Source organism: Poecilia reticulata, linkage group LG19 (genome assembly GCF_000633615.1).
Source record: "Poecilia reticulata strain Guanapo linkage group LG19, Guppy_female_1.0+MT, whole genome shotgun sequence".
Lineage (NCBI taxonomy): Eukaryota > Metazoa > Chordata > Actinopteri > Cyprinodontiformes > Poeciliidae > Poecilia > Poecilia reticulata.
Genome location: NC_024349.1, coordinates 3,692,161 through 3,706,323, shown reverse-complemented (window position 1 = coordinate 3,706,323; position 14,163 = coordinate 3,692,161). Strand labels below are relative to the sequence as shown.

Here is a 14,163-nt window from a genome sequence, read left to right as displayed (position 1 = left end):
ACCCATAGGAGCCACGCAGAGGCAGACGTGCCCTGGATGAGGGAGGGGCCTCCTCTGTCCCCCACCCCGGCCGGACCCGGCCCGGTTCTGGTCCGGTTCTGACCCGGTTCTGGCGGGCCTCCCGGCTACCTGGGTCATAGAAGAGACGCAGGAAGCGCTCCCCGTTTTCTGGATGCGACTTCCTGCAGGAGGACTGACCGGCAGAAATGCTGCTGACGCTGAACTGGAATCTTTCCTTTAGTTCTCTGTTATTTATTACTAATTTATTGACTATTTATTATTTACGGGGTTTATTAATGCTTGTATGTTTTTCTTCTGTCTCATGTTTTTTATAAGAATTCATTCCTGCTGTGGAGTCGAAGTTATCGCTTTCACAGATTCACTTTCACGACACAGTCTGTTTTGATCTTCCATCAAAAACTAAACAAAAATAAACATTTGATTTAGACGCCTTCTAGAAAAAAGCGTACAAATATAAACCATATAGAGTTTTGTGAGAATAACAACCAAATAAATCATGAATGGAGGTTTTTTTCTACAAAGTAGCTCTCAGACACTTTGGCCCGGCGGATCCAGCGGACTGATGACAGGAGAAGGTTTCGTGTTTGTGATGGTGGATTTCAGCTGTTTTTCTTTCACAGGTTTTTCTTGCGACGCTTATTTATGAATTATTTTAATATTTTTAAATTAGATACACAAAGACTGTTTTATATCACTTCTTGTTTATTTATTAGACATTTTTTACAGTGATGCTTGTAGCTCAGGATTTGATCCGGCGTTTTGAGCTGCTTTTATTTTGAAATGCTCCGGTTTAAATGACGGCTGCATTAAGGTCTCCGCCATCGACTCATTGTATTTTCCTCGTTGAGTATTTTCAGACTTTTCAGTCATGATGCTGATTCTTTTCCTCATTGTGGCACAGAAAGAAAAAAACCATTGCAGCTCCTCACTTTGGGGTCCATTTTTACAGTTACAGTCAAATATTACCAGCATGTTTTCATCAGGTTATAGATTCACTTATAAATGTCACAGTTCAAACTAAATATTTAGCTAGCAAGTTAAATGTTTAGCTTTTAACTGAATACGTAGCTTAACCTAAAATATTTAGTTTGAAGCTAAACATTTAGTTTACAAATTAAATGCTTAGTTCCAAATTGAATAGCTGGGTCAGAAACAACTAAATATTTAACTTGATAAATAAAGATTTAGCAAGTTAAGAATACTAAATATTTAGCTCTGAACTAGCTTCATATTTAGTTTGAAATTAAATATTTAGCGTGTAACAAAATATTTAGTTTTACATTAAATGTGTACCTTACTCACTTGGAGCTAAATGTGTAGTTGGTCAACTAAATGATTAGCTTGCTAAATAATATATTAACATTTATAAATGAATGAATAATGCTGTGAAAATATGACTTTGCCGCCATGTTTCTCTCTTGTGACAGGCGAAATAAATGTAATAACTGTGTTAATTTTTGACAGTAACTGTAAAAGCGGCTCCCATCGCCGCCTCCCTTTGCTTCCCCAGACAGAATGCAGTACAGCACAAGCACAATTCTGCACTATGCATTTGAGCAATACAGCAGCAGCAGCAGCAGCAATCACAGGCTGGTCTGGGTGAAACATTTCTGCCAGTAACTGTGTGGGAAGGTCAAAGGAACAGAGAGCTACAGATAAGAGACAAATTCCTTTTCTGTTACAAAACTAAAGCTTTGTCTCTTTTTGAGACGCAGAAAATGTGGCAACTGCAAGAAAGTTTCATTTCTCTGCACCTTTCCAACATTCTCATATTGTGTCCTAAGTTGGATTTAAATCCTGAACCTCCACAGCCAGTACTGGTGTGTTTAAGGACACCATTGAGTGGACGTCCTGCTCTGCGTGTGTGTTCACTTGTTCACCACAGATTGATACTTTTGCAGCTACAGAGTGATGAAGAGGCAGCAGCTGGATCTGTGCTGCCTCATTAACTTTGGTCTGAGCGGAGAGACTAACCGGGTTCCTGAAAACAAGCCGTGGTTTGACAGGAATGCTTGCAGTAGGCTGGGATATTGTGGGTTTTACAGTTTCTCCACCATTTGAAACATTGTTAAACTGGATACACAACAAATAAAAGATTTCTCCTTTGGTTCTGCCTTCCTGGTTATTTTCAGCTATGGGAAATGAGCTGCTGTGGTCCGAGCACCAACATTTCCCCCATAAATAAATCACTCAAAAGAAAAAGGTTCAGCTCAGAACAATAAATATCTTTATTGTTGAGCTCATATTTCTATTTATTCAATAATTTAGTAGTAAAGGAGATTTTTTTTTAACTGAGAACTTATAATTTTTTACTAAAATTCATTTAATTACAGATCTGGCAATTAGAAATTATAATCTAGCACCTCCACTAGTTTATAAACCTGCTTTATAAACTAGTATAAAGCATCTAACTTCCTTATATGCGGTTTCAGAAGTTGACAGGTTTACTATAGTTGAAAGAAATATGACAAATGAGAGCTAAACCTGATTTAAATGTATTTGTAAAAAATAAAAATGTAGTTCAAACCAAAGAACAATAGTCTGAAGTGTTGTTGTGTTTCAGCAGAAAACCTGCAGACTCAGTAATTACTTGCCTCTGATTATTTATCTTGGAAAAGTTCCCGAACAGAACCAGAGGGGCGGGCCGGGCTCAGAGCTACACCCCCATCAAGGTGACTTTGGAGGGAGACCAGCACCAAGCTGGCCCGCCGTAAGCCGCTCCCTGAGCTCCTGAGGGTGTCGCTGGTCGGGTGCCGCTTGTTGGACCCGGACGGACCCGGACGGACCGCGGACCAGTGACGGGGACGCGCATGGAGCCGCCGCCGCTCGGCTTTGGATTTGCTGGGAAGAAGGGAGCGCGTTTCTGAAAACATACTTTTATTTTCGATCTTTGTTCGACCTCACAGTGAAATCCTCAGAATCGGTCAGTCTGAATGATTGAGCGGGCCATGGATGAGGGGAAAATGGAGAGCTTCAACCGGGTCGCCTTTCGGAGGAAGCAGCGCAGTCTGGACTCGGGGCATCGACGGGCTACAGGTGGGTTCATGGGCATGTTCTCACCCTGCCTCTCTGCTCGGGTTTCATGTGTTTTAGACCAATTGCATGTCTAAAATCCCCCAGAATAAACCATCGCATGGCTTTAACTTTGGATTGGCGCTCACGTGTTTCCGTCAGAGCTTGGAAACAGCTGCAGGCCTTGTTTACCCATCATCACTGCTGTCAGAGGCAGGTCCCAGCCTGCTGGCTGCATCGGTGGCTGGAGGGCAACATTTTCCTCCAATCTAAAGGAGGTGAACTGTTCCTACAACCTTCTTAGTTCTGAAAAGCTGATCCAACAGTTTGCATCAGTTCAGAGCTGAGAGGTACGGGGTGCTGCACAGTCAAAATTATCTGCGACACTTTGGGTTATTTAGCCTGTCAGAGGAGACAAAAATGTGGGTTCATTTTTCACAGTCATATTTTTACCATGTTATTCAGTCATTTATAAATGCCAAAGTTAAAAAAAAAAACATTTAGCCTGAAGAAAAATATTTATTTAGCAGGCTACATATTAGCTAATAAACTAAATATTTAGATGCAAATTAAATATTTAGTTTGGTGTTGCTTTCAGCTCAAGACAATTAAAGAATGAGCTTTGTTAGATGTTCAACAGTGGAATTTATATGGACGTTCTGAAGAACCAGCTTTTATTTTGATAATCCACTGCTTATTGGCAAGTGAATTTGCATATTAATTTAATATGTAGCTCAGAGGAAGCTAAATATTTAATTTAGAGCTAGATTGCTTGTTCACTATTTAGTTACCAAGCTAAATACTTAGTTAAATTGAGTTAACTAAATATTTAGCTCAAAAAATATGTAATCAAGAAGCTATTTAATTCCAAACTAAATATTTAGCTCTGAGCTAGTTAATTATTTAGCTAACATAGAGCTAAGTATTTATCTTGCAAATTAAAATGTTTGAAGCTGACATTTATTAATGAATAACTTTGTTTAAATATGAACTCATATTTTTTTTCTCTTCTGACCCAAATTATTGGGTCATTTTTGTCACAAACGGCGCTCCATATCATAATGGGTCTTTGCAAACTGCAAACATGCAGCTGCAGATTTAGTCAGCTCTTCTCAGAACCTGCTCCATGTTCAGCTGTCGGCTCTGTTTGGACTTGACTGTCGGAGGCAGGAAGAACTCGCATTATTTGGTCTTATCTTGGAACTGCTACTTGTGTAAACACGCTGCTGGGGATTCTGAGCCGCGCTCCCAGTCAGACTTGAACTTTTCTCTGAGCTTGGTGGGGGCGGCGTTCACACTAGGTGACACTTCAGCTCATATAATGGTGGCGGTTTCATAAAGTCGGCTCCGGGTTACAAACGTGTCCAGGAAGTGAACCGCAGGTATAATCTCACCTTGAATCATCCGGTGTGAACATTCATCAGCATAGCTGCAGCTTTGCACCATTAGCATGTAATACACCTGGTACTTCAGACTCTGTGTGCTTGTTTTTATCCGTCTCTGGTCAAACTTTATGATGGCTGAAGCCTCCATAACGTTTTCTCAAGCCCCCTAAATAATTTGGTGGGTTTTTTGTTATTATCATTATTTTACTAATATGAAGATGGACGATGGAATGGGTTTGTTTTTTTTGTTGTTGTTCGGTTTACAAAAAACTGCCAACAAATTCAAAATAATGTGGCTGGAGTTTAAATAAATAATCATATAAACTGTCATTTTTTTACTCAAAATTGATAATAAATCTGCCAGGTTCCTGTAGTTCATGACTTAATATTCTGGGCGATTGTTATAAATATGGCTGGAATTGCTTGGAAGATGATGGAAGCCTAAAACTTTGCTCAAATGTTCTTCAAAAGGTACCTAACAGTTTTAAATGTGCAGCCGTAGAAAATTGTAACTGCTTAAGTTTAACAGTTTTACTTTATGGTAGCGAATAACTGCTTACAGTCATATTTTGTAGCAAGATGTTTGTATTTCCCTAAACAATATTTTAAAACTGGAAAAGCAACTTTGTGTGTTGCTCACATCCTGGGGGCCAGGCCCCCCGTGTCCTGAAAACCTAGTGACGCCCCTGCTGTTGACCAAAAGATGTGAATCTCTAATTTATGGATCTGAATCTTCAGCAGCCATTTTGTTCAGTCATTTTTTGGTTTTGTCGGTGAAGCAGCTCGGATATCAGCTACTTCGTTTCCTTCAGATCCAGAATGTGCAGGAATCCTGAACCTCTACATCATTTCTGTTCATTCTGATGCTGCACATTTTGGTGGAAACCCATCTTCTCATGCAGTGCTGTTGTTGGATCCAGCGTCTCTGTGCCTCCATGTAGATAGTGCCAACTTTGTGTGTTGCTCACATCCTGGGGGCCAGGCCCCCCGTGTCCTGAAAACCTAGTGACGCCCCTGCTGTTGACCAAAAGATGTGAATCTCTAATTTATGGATCTGAATCTTCAGCAGCCATTTTGTTCAGTCATTTTTTGGTTTTGTCGGTGAAGCAGCTCGGATATCAGCTACTTCGTTTCCTTCAGATCCAGAATGTGCAGGAATCCTGAACCTCTACATCATTTCTGTTCATTCTGATGCTGCACATTTTGGTGGAAACCCATCTTCTCATGCAGTGCTGTTGTTGGATCCAGCGTCTCTGTGCCTCCATGTAGATAGTGCTTCATGTTGCAGTCGTTGCCTCGGTTCACTGAGCCTCCTAACGATGCAGAGCTTCATCACGGCCGGATGATCCGGCTTTCCTTCAGACACAGACCTGGTCTGCAGCCGCTCTACGTTTAGCAAGCTTTAATATCTGTTGTTTAACTGGATCCTATTTTATAATGACGATGTTTTTTTTCTGTGTTTGGAGTTTTTTGTCTTATCTTTATTCCATTTTCCCAACAGGAATTATCCGTAATGTTTGGACGTTTATTTCTCAGCAGTCTGTAGCTAAATGAACACGATGATCATAAAACATCAAGATAGGAAAGATTTGCTATATTTTTTGGTTTTATTCTTTAAAATGATCAATCAGTCAATGATTTATAAAGATATTAATGATCATCAAACTTGTTTGAATCTTTCATGTCAGTATTACGAAACACAGTGGAGGCAGCATCATGCTGTGGGGAAGCAGGTCAGAGTTGATGGAAGATGGATGGAGCTAAATCCTAGAAGAAAACCAGCAGAAGAGCTGAGACTGGGGTCAAAGTTCACCTTCCCTCAGGACAACCACCAGATTCATGTGTTAGAATGGCCTAGTCAAAGTCCAGACCTGCATTCAACTGAGAATCTGTGACATGACTTGAAAACTGATGTTCACAGATGTTGCTCCATCTGTCTGAGCTTCAGATGTTTAAATAAATTTCACAGTATGTGTAAAACTGGAGTTTTTCAAAACCCAGAAGGTGATTCCAGAAAGTTGGATTCTTTCCACTTTCCGTTTGTCAGATGAAACGTGTTGCACTTTGTGGTTGTGATGTGTTAAAATATTCTGGATCCTGTGCAGCAGAACTGAAACTTCTTCAGAGTTTGCCGGTTTTTCCAGGAAACGCCAGGATTTGGACCTTGAGCTGTAGCTCAGTGCTGGTGTCTCTGTGACACCACAGAGTTTCCGGCTGTTTTTCAACAACGAGCTGCTTGTTGTTGGCAGAGAGCAGCAGCAGTGGGACTGTATGAATTAGCAGCTGTGTGTCCTGCTGCTGCTGCTGCTGCTGCTGCTGCTGCTGCTGCTGCTGCTGCTGCTGCTGTTTCCTCCGCTGTCGCTCAGGCATCTGCAGCTGAACCGACTCACTTCTACAGCCGTGAAGTGAGTCGGCTGTAGAAGGTAGCTGATTGCTGAACCATTTCTTTGGTTCAGCAAAGAAATGGTTCTTTGCTGAACCATTTCAGAGCAAGTGGCTCTGAAATGCCAGGGTTTTTATTTTGAAGATGGAAACATCTTTTGAAAAGTGATTATTCTTGATAATTCAGCTGTTTTGAGAAACGTGCGACCCGAGCCGGACCACGGCATAAGCAAACCGAGCCACTGCATTCAGCTTCCTGTCAGGGTAAATGTTTGAATTTCAACGTTAGCTCTAAAATATTTAGATTTTTTTTCTTATTCAGATTGAGAATATTGTTGAATTTTGTTTTCAGTGGAGATAAAATTTAAGATTTAAATAAATTTGAATAACAATTTCTATCGTTATATTGTTACCATAGATACCGTCGGATGCTACGCGTTTAATCTTCGTGTTTGAGGTTGTTGTGGTCAAGGCCCAGTCTTCCTCAGTGACCGCCGGTGTTCCTCAGGGTTCTGGTCTTGGTCCTTTTCTTCTTCTATCTTCTCCCAGTTGATCTTATTTTCAGAGAATCTGCAGTTTGTTTTCCCAGCTGTGCGGATGACACCCAGCTCTCTCTTTCCTTTCTGTGAAATGAAATCATGTTTTTGTCAAAACTCCCTTAAAGCTACAGGACGTCATTTTATTTCAAATACGTTTTTTACATGCTGTGGCAGCAGCTCCTCTGCCTTCTCCCAGCGCTCCCAGTACTAACTGGAGTAAAGCATCACTAAGTCAGAAACAACCAATCAGAGACGGGTGAAGGGTTTTAGCGCAGTCAATCACTGTTGTGTATGTGCTGCTCGCATCCTCCCCCTTTCTTTCTGCTGCCAATCAACAGGAGGTTGATCCAGGAGTGGATCTTTTCACAGATTATCTGTCTCATACTATATGGGAAAACTTTTTCCTGTAAAAGTTTCATTCTGCAGCTTTAAACAAAACTCCAAGAAAAGAGGATATGGCCGTTTTAAAAGGAGTTTCTCCCTGTGGGATCATGAGCAGCACTTTATCTCTTGGATCTCCTCTCTGTCTGAATATTTAATCCTTGGAACGTCGGCCGTCTCCGGCCGTCTCCGTCCGTCTCCGTCCGTCTCCGTCCGTCTCCGTCCGTCTCCGGACGTCTCCGTCCGTCTCTCTGCTCAGAACAGCCGTCCTCATCAACGCCCCTTCTCGATTAGATTACGGTAACTTCCTCCTCTCAGCTTTTCCTCTTAAAATCATTCATAACATTTATTATACTCACAAGCCACCTTCAACAGGCAAATAGCCAATCACACGGCAGCGTTCAGGCGTAGTGAACCTGAGGGTTACTGTAATCCAGGTGTCTCTTTCTTGCGTAATGTAATATGTGTTTCAGTAGATATCCACACCTGGCTCAGGTGATAGCAGCCATGATGCTAAAGGTCACAAGGAGTGTTGGAAGAAGAAAAGGAACCAGGAAGGAAAAAATGAACAAACCTGTAAATCTATTCTGATCAGTCACTCAGTTCACTTCCTGGTCCATAAATACAACCTGCAGCTGTCCAGAAATTATTTACCTTTAGATATAAAATATAACAGCTTATTAGATGAAGGAAAGCAGAAGTGCTTTTTTTAATATGACCTACAAGAATATTTCCAGCTATGCTGCTTGTGTAATATGAAGATGACGTCATTTATCCGCTCAGTTGGTCATCAGTGGGATTTTTAGTTGCGTGTAACAGGATATGGCGAACTCCTGTTTGAGTAATAAACCTCAGAATATGCAGAAACACTGACGGATGAAGGGCGTTGCTGTAGCAGCACCGAGACCTTCCAGCAGGTGGAGACAAATACCAAGAGTTTTATTTTTGTTCGTCAGGAAATGTTGGCGCTCTTAGTGCTGAAATGAACCCAGGTTTAAAAATGTGAAACTTTTATTTAGATTACATTTTTATATGTATTTACGTCTTAATTTTGAGTTTATTTTTAGTTTAGTTTAAATCAAACATCAACACTTCATTTGCTGCAAAGCATTGATTTATTAGTTTGTGATATTGGAGACATTATTTAAAACAATCATGTCTGATATAAAATATTATCTAACTTGTTCTTAAACAGATTTCAGTAGCAACTGGCTACATTTACATTAGTAACTTTTGTTTTTTTAAGGAAAAATACTTCTACAAGAAGCTGTACTACTTTGTTCTCTATATTTAAATTTTATTGCTAATTCTACTCCCAAGCAACAATGTGCCACTTCCAGACACTCGGCTGCAGTTTATGTTGAAGTGAGACCTCTTGCTTGTGCACAAGCTTTGTTGCTATTTCCTGTCTGTTGTTACTGGAAATACTTTTCATCACATAAAATATGTTACTTGGTTTCATACATTTCATATTGGAAAAAAAAAGATTTAGAATAGTGTTTCAGCTTAAAGTTTATTTTGTAATTTCTTAATTTTTTTTTCTTTTATAAGAGTAAATAGCTTGTTGCAATAAACAATAAATCAATAAATTGCATAATGAATTACAACAAGCTCAATAATTTCCATTTGCATGATTTATAGTTTTCTCTTTTCTTTCTTTCTGGATATAAAAGTTTTCAGTTTGGTGTTTTGGTCTCAACTGAACCTTTTCTTTGAAGGACAGTTTTGCTTGCAGAGACTTTATAACTCATGTTATTTGTTGTTTATTTTAGATATTTAAAATGTCTTCTGCTTTCAGTGTTAAACATTTATTGATCTTTCTTGCATCGTCAGGGTTTCCCGGGTGGCTGGGCTGCAGAGCCGTCATTCCTGCCGTGTTTCTGAGTTCAAACATGTTTAAAGTTGACAGGAAATTTGAAAATATTACTTGATAATCATGTGTTATTAAAGGATTGGAAGATTAATACCTGAACACCAACTATAAAATCTTAAAAAATGCAAACCCTGACATCATTACCATTATATTACCGGAAAATGTTGTCAAAGCAACAATATCAATGCTTATCAAAATAACTTCTGGAACAGTTTATCATCCAGCAACATTAGTTATCATGTTGCGTAGGTAAATATTCGTTGATGCAGTTTCCCCCCTAACCTGAGTGAAATCTTTGGATACTTTACTCACCTTTGTGCAGAAACGATCCTGCGTTTCAGACGCAGTGAGAAGGAAACTTGTTTTTCTTTCCATTCGCCAGCTGCAGCTTCCTGACTGGGATGTGTGCTGCTTCCCTCTCCTGACTGGCATTGTTTGATAGCGAGGCTTTTCCCAGAAGCCTCCCGTTTTCTTCTTTACCTTTTGAGTTCAAGCTGAGCTAAAGACCAGGACGCACCTTCAGAAGGAAGTTTGAGTGGAGCTCCTCAAGCTGATTGAGAAATCTGGGATTTTTCTTCCCCAGAAGAGGGACGGATGTAAAGACTGTCAGGATGGATGATTCTTTCTCTTCTTGATCTGAGGAGCAGAACAGCAGGTCTCCTCTTCGAGTTCTGACAGGAAGGAAGGAAGTCCAGTTCACTAAACACGGGAGTATTTTTGGACTTTCACACACCTTCACTTCTCCTCTTGGACTCAACATGGACTACCTTTATTCCCATCTGAGTCGGTTGGAAGCTGGCAGGTCTGGACTTCATCATGAATTAGCGCTCACTGATTAGCTGACCTTGAGTGGACTGACAATGAAACGGCGACGCAAGTACAGGTTTTGGAGCCGGAAAGGTAAAAACTCAAAGATGTGTCTGCTCTGCTGTTATGGTAAGATCTGGAAACTCCTCTTTTTCTGTTTTGTTTTATTTTTAAGTGAGTCGATTCTGCAGAAATGCATCTTCATCCTTCCCCGTCTGGCTTCCCCTTCCAGCTCATCTGATTTCTGGATCAAGTTTCTAATCCTATTATCTTGCTCTCCTTCTGATAAGCCATTCATTTTGCTGCTGGGTGGTTTGTGTAAACTATCTTTGGAAAATGCAGCAGAAGCATGGTCGTGTTTTCTTCCCGAACAGTGGCTGTTCCCGGGAGCCGATGTGGATTTAGCAAACTGCTTCAGTATCGTTGGTGCTCAGCAGAAGAGAGAGAGAATTTAAATCCGCCACGCTGTAAGAAGAGAGACTGTTCAGTTCTCAGAGGCCTGGGAACCGTTTCCCCCTCTTAGACCGCTCTGGCCTTCTTCCAGCTCCCCCAGTGGCACATTTACTCTTTTCATGCTGTGCTGCACTGGAGACGACGGTTCATACGTATAAACCCTTCTGGGATGCTTTGCACCGCCGGTGAAGGAGGTTCAGGAGGAAACGGAGTGAAGCTTTCTGCTCCCTCCTGGTTGGCAGGAAGGAAAAGGCCCGGGTCCTTTCACCACGCTCATTGTTTCAGCGTGAGACGAACTCAACGCCGTTCCAGTTGGGTTGACTTTCTGTTTCTACAGGAACCAACTGTAGCTGCCTCTGATGTGAGGAAATGTTAAAAATGTATCAAGTTTCAATACTCTCAGCCTGAATGGTGGAGTTTCATGGCAGCTCAGATGGTACTGTAGATGTTGCAGCGTTTTACTGTAAAAATCTGTCAAGACAGTATAAAAAGTCGCATGTTCACCCTTCAGGTCGTTTTTTTCTGTTTCCCATTAGCCACTAGACTATCAGAATGACGGCCATTCTTCAAGATGGCTGCCGTTTTTCAGCCTTTCAAACCAATTATTGTCATAAATTGTTACCAATTTTCATAACTTGGATGAACTTTGTGTCACATTTTATGTTTTTGACTTTGGTTATCCTGTTCATACAACTTTAAAGAGACAAAATGTTACAAAATCCTTGAAACTGAGGACTTTGATGTTTTGCCAGGATCTGGTCAATCAAGTTTATTTGTATGGATCATTTCAGCAACAAGGCATTTAAAGTTCAAAGTGCTTTGCATCATAAAAACACAAAATAAAAAGTCATAAAAGCAACATAGAGTCAACAATTAAGAAACGAGTGACAAACATTACATTTTGATGAGAGTTTTGACCAGACGGTCGTCTTCAGTGGTTAGCATGTCATCCAGCTCATTTCTTTTTAATGTGGTTAGAGTTACAGTCTGATCGTTGTTGTATTTGCTTCAGTATTTTTTAGTTGCTTTTTTGTGTTAATTTCTGCAGGGTTTTTTTCTGTTGCTATATTTTGTGTAGCATCACGTGAGCTAAGATTGCAGGTCAGCGGGTTTGTGAACATAACTCTTTGGTTGGATATGACGAGTAACTCCTGCTGATGTTGGTGAACATTTTCTCCACGGCGGCCATTTTAAAAAATGTCCATCAGAAAAAGGACATACAAGATAAAATATATATATATCTAATTTATATGCTTTAAAATAGGTGTGAGAGAGAGAGAACCGCAGCAGCTGGAGGAGGACCAGATGATGGAGTCTTGGCTCCAATAGAACCGGGTCGACTGGACTGTGAAAACGGCTTTAAACTCAGAACGAAGCTTATTGTTTATTGCTGTTGTTTTGCTTACTGACTGATTATTCAGTTTTAAAAACATCTGAAAACATGGACCTGGTTTCCAGTTTGTTTTCGTTCATTATATGAATCAGATTTTCTATTTTGTTGCTTCATCAATAAGGAGATTTGCTAATTTATTAACAACTGTTGCAGTATAACTTTCCCTCTTTGCAGCTTTGCCACAGTTTTGACATTGTAACGTCTCCTGAGTTATTCAGCCGTTTTAAATGCTTCTATTAGTGTCACTGTTATTACATCATCTCCCAACTTTTCTCCAAAAAATGATTACGTACCAAAAACTATATTTAAATCCTTCAGAATGACGCCTCAGCCTTTTCCAGCGCCAGTCCAGATCTGCGGAAATGTTACACAACGTAAAGAGGAACATCAATCCTGGTGGGCAGCGTGTGACCTCTGAAGCATCGACAGGATAATTGACTCTGTGCAGGAAACACGTAACGCTTACACAACTCTCCATTATCCAACCCAGAGATTGTTTTTTCTAATTACCAGTAGATCAATAATAAGCACAGCAACACTTGACCTAAAGAACCGGGTTTTCAGAAGATCAACAGATATTGTTGAGTGTTTTGTGCTCATCACGTTTCTCCTCATTATCATGAAACTATTGAAACAGTTGAAATGAGTCTGAGGTTCTAACAGCCAGTTTATTAATTCAGGTTGGATTATTGTCGGATTAGTTCTGTGTGTTTTTGCCTCGAGGGAAGATGAAGAAGATGAGGCGGATAATAAACCAGGCGCTTTTCTCACCATACATAAACTAATGAATCAATTTGGTTCCTTTCAGCCGTTTCATTATTCCTCTTGCAGTGTCGTTACTCAGGGACGCTCATTTTAGCAGGTAGACATGCTTTTATTTTATATATCTCTGATTTTAGTGGCTCAGACTTCAATGCTGATTCGTTTCCTTTCTTAAATGTCGTTTGCAGACTCTGATTCAGCCTCTGGAGTCTTGTTTGTTGCATTCCTGTTGCTTTTGATCTCACTTGTGCATACATTAACGTGCTTGTGTCTGCACATAACGCCACTCCTTCAGCGCTGGATTTCATTATGTGTGTCAGTAATGAGAGTCAATGAAAGCAGCGAGGGCTCTGATGCATCGTGTGCATGCAGTTTACATGATCTGGGCTTAATTAATGTGGGTGAGGGGCGTGCAGAGGCCCTGGGGGRGGGGGGCGTACGCTGTGCATTAGAGATGAGGAGGTGGTGAGTCATGGCCTGCAGACGTTCGTCCAGTGGGAGGACAAAGAGGTGGACGCAGGGCTGGACGTGCTGCAGAGACAGAGGAGGCTGTGAGGAGGTAGAAAAACGTGTGATGCTGGCTGTGTGTTTGTGTGGGAGGGAGGTAGTGAGGCATCTGACTATTAAATCTCTGCATATTATCGAATGTCTGACAGAAACGTCCTGTTATGTGCACAGATGTCCGTTTCACGTTTCTGTAAAACAAGTTTTCATTTTGACTTCTGAAAATGTTTTATGACTTTAAATCAAGATGTTGCCCTAAATATATTTTCCTATCAACCTGTAAGTTGTCGTCTGCTCTGCTTAAAAACTCATAATTACATAAAAAATTGGATTTTTTACATTTTTCACCTAGAGAGGCCCCATTTTTTCTCTGGTGCAATGCATGCTGGGCCGTCGAGGCGGCTAGGTTATGGTGGACCGGAGTCAGTACACAAAAGAAGAAGTGAAGGTGGTGGAGGCTGATGAGGGCCGCCCACGAAACGTCTTCATGCGTCGTTAAACACGAGATGATGATGATGATGATGATGATGATGGCCTGTGATCTACTGTTTACTGAACCAGCAGGAGCTAACAGCATCTGGTAACGTTAGCTAGAGATAGCAGCTTTAGCAGGAGCTAACTCCATTAGCAGGAGCTAATAATATTACTAGG

The 14,163-nt window shown here is 40.8% G+C and overlaps 1 protein-coding gene across 5 annotated transcripts in view; it reads left to right on the top strand.

The window, feature by feature from the left end:
• The first annotated feature begins 2,709 nt into the window (after positions 1 to 2,709).
• fgd4a (FYVE, RhoGEF and PH domain containing 4a) overlaps positions 2,710 to 14,163 on the top strand; it is a 56,691-nt gene continuing 45,237 nt past the window's right edge. For 2 of the 5 annotated variants that reach the window (XM_017310852.1, XM_017310851.1), the window contains exon 1: positions 2,714 to 3,057. In XM_017310852.1, coding sequence (XP_017166341.1) covers positions 2,955 to 3,057 — 103 coding nt within the window. In that variant the 5' untranslated portion in view covers positions 2,714 to 2,954. Of the gene's footprint in view, positions 3,058 to 10,096; positions 10,530 to 14,163 lie in introns of those variants that run through there. The other 3 variants (XM_008436503.2, XM_008436507.2, XM_008436504.2) reach the window with 3 other exon arrangements.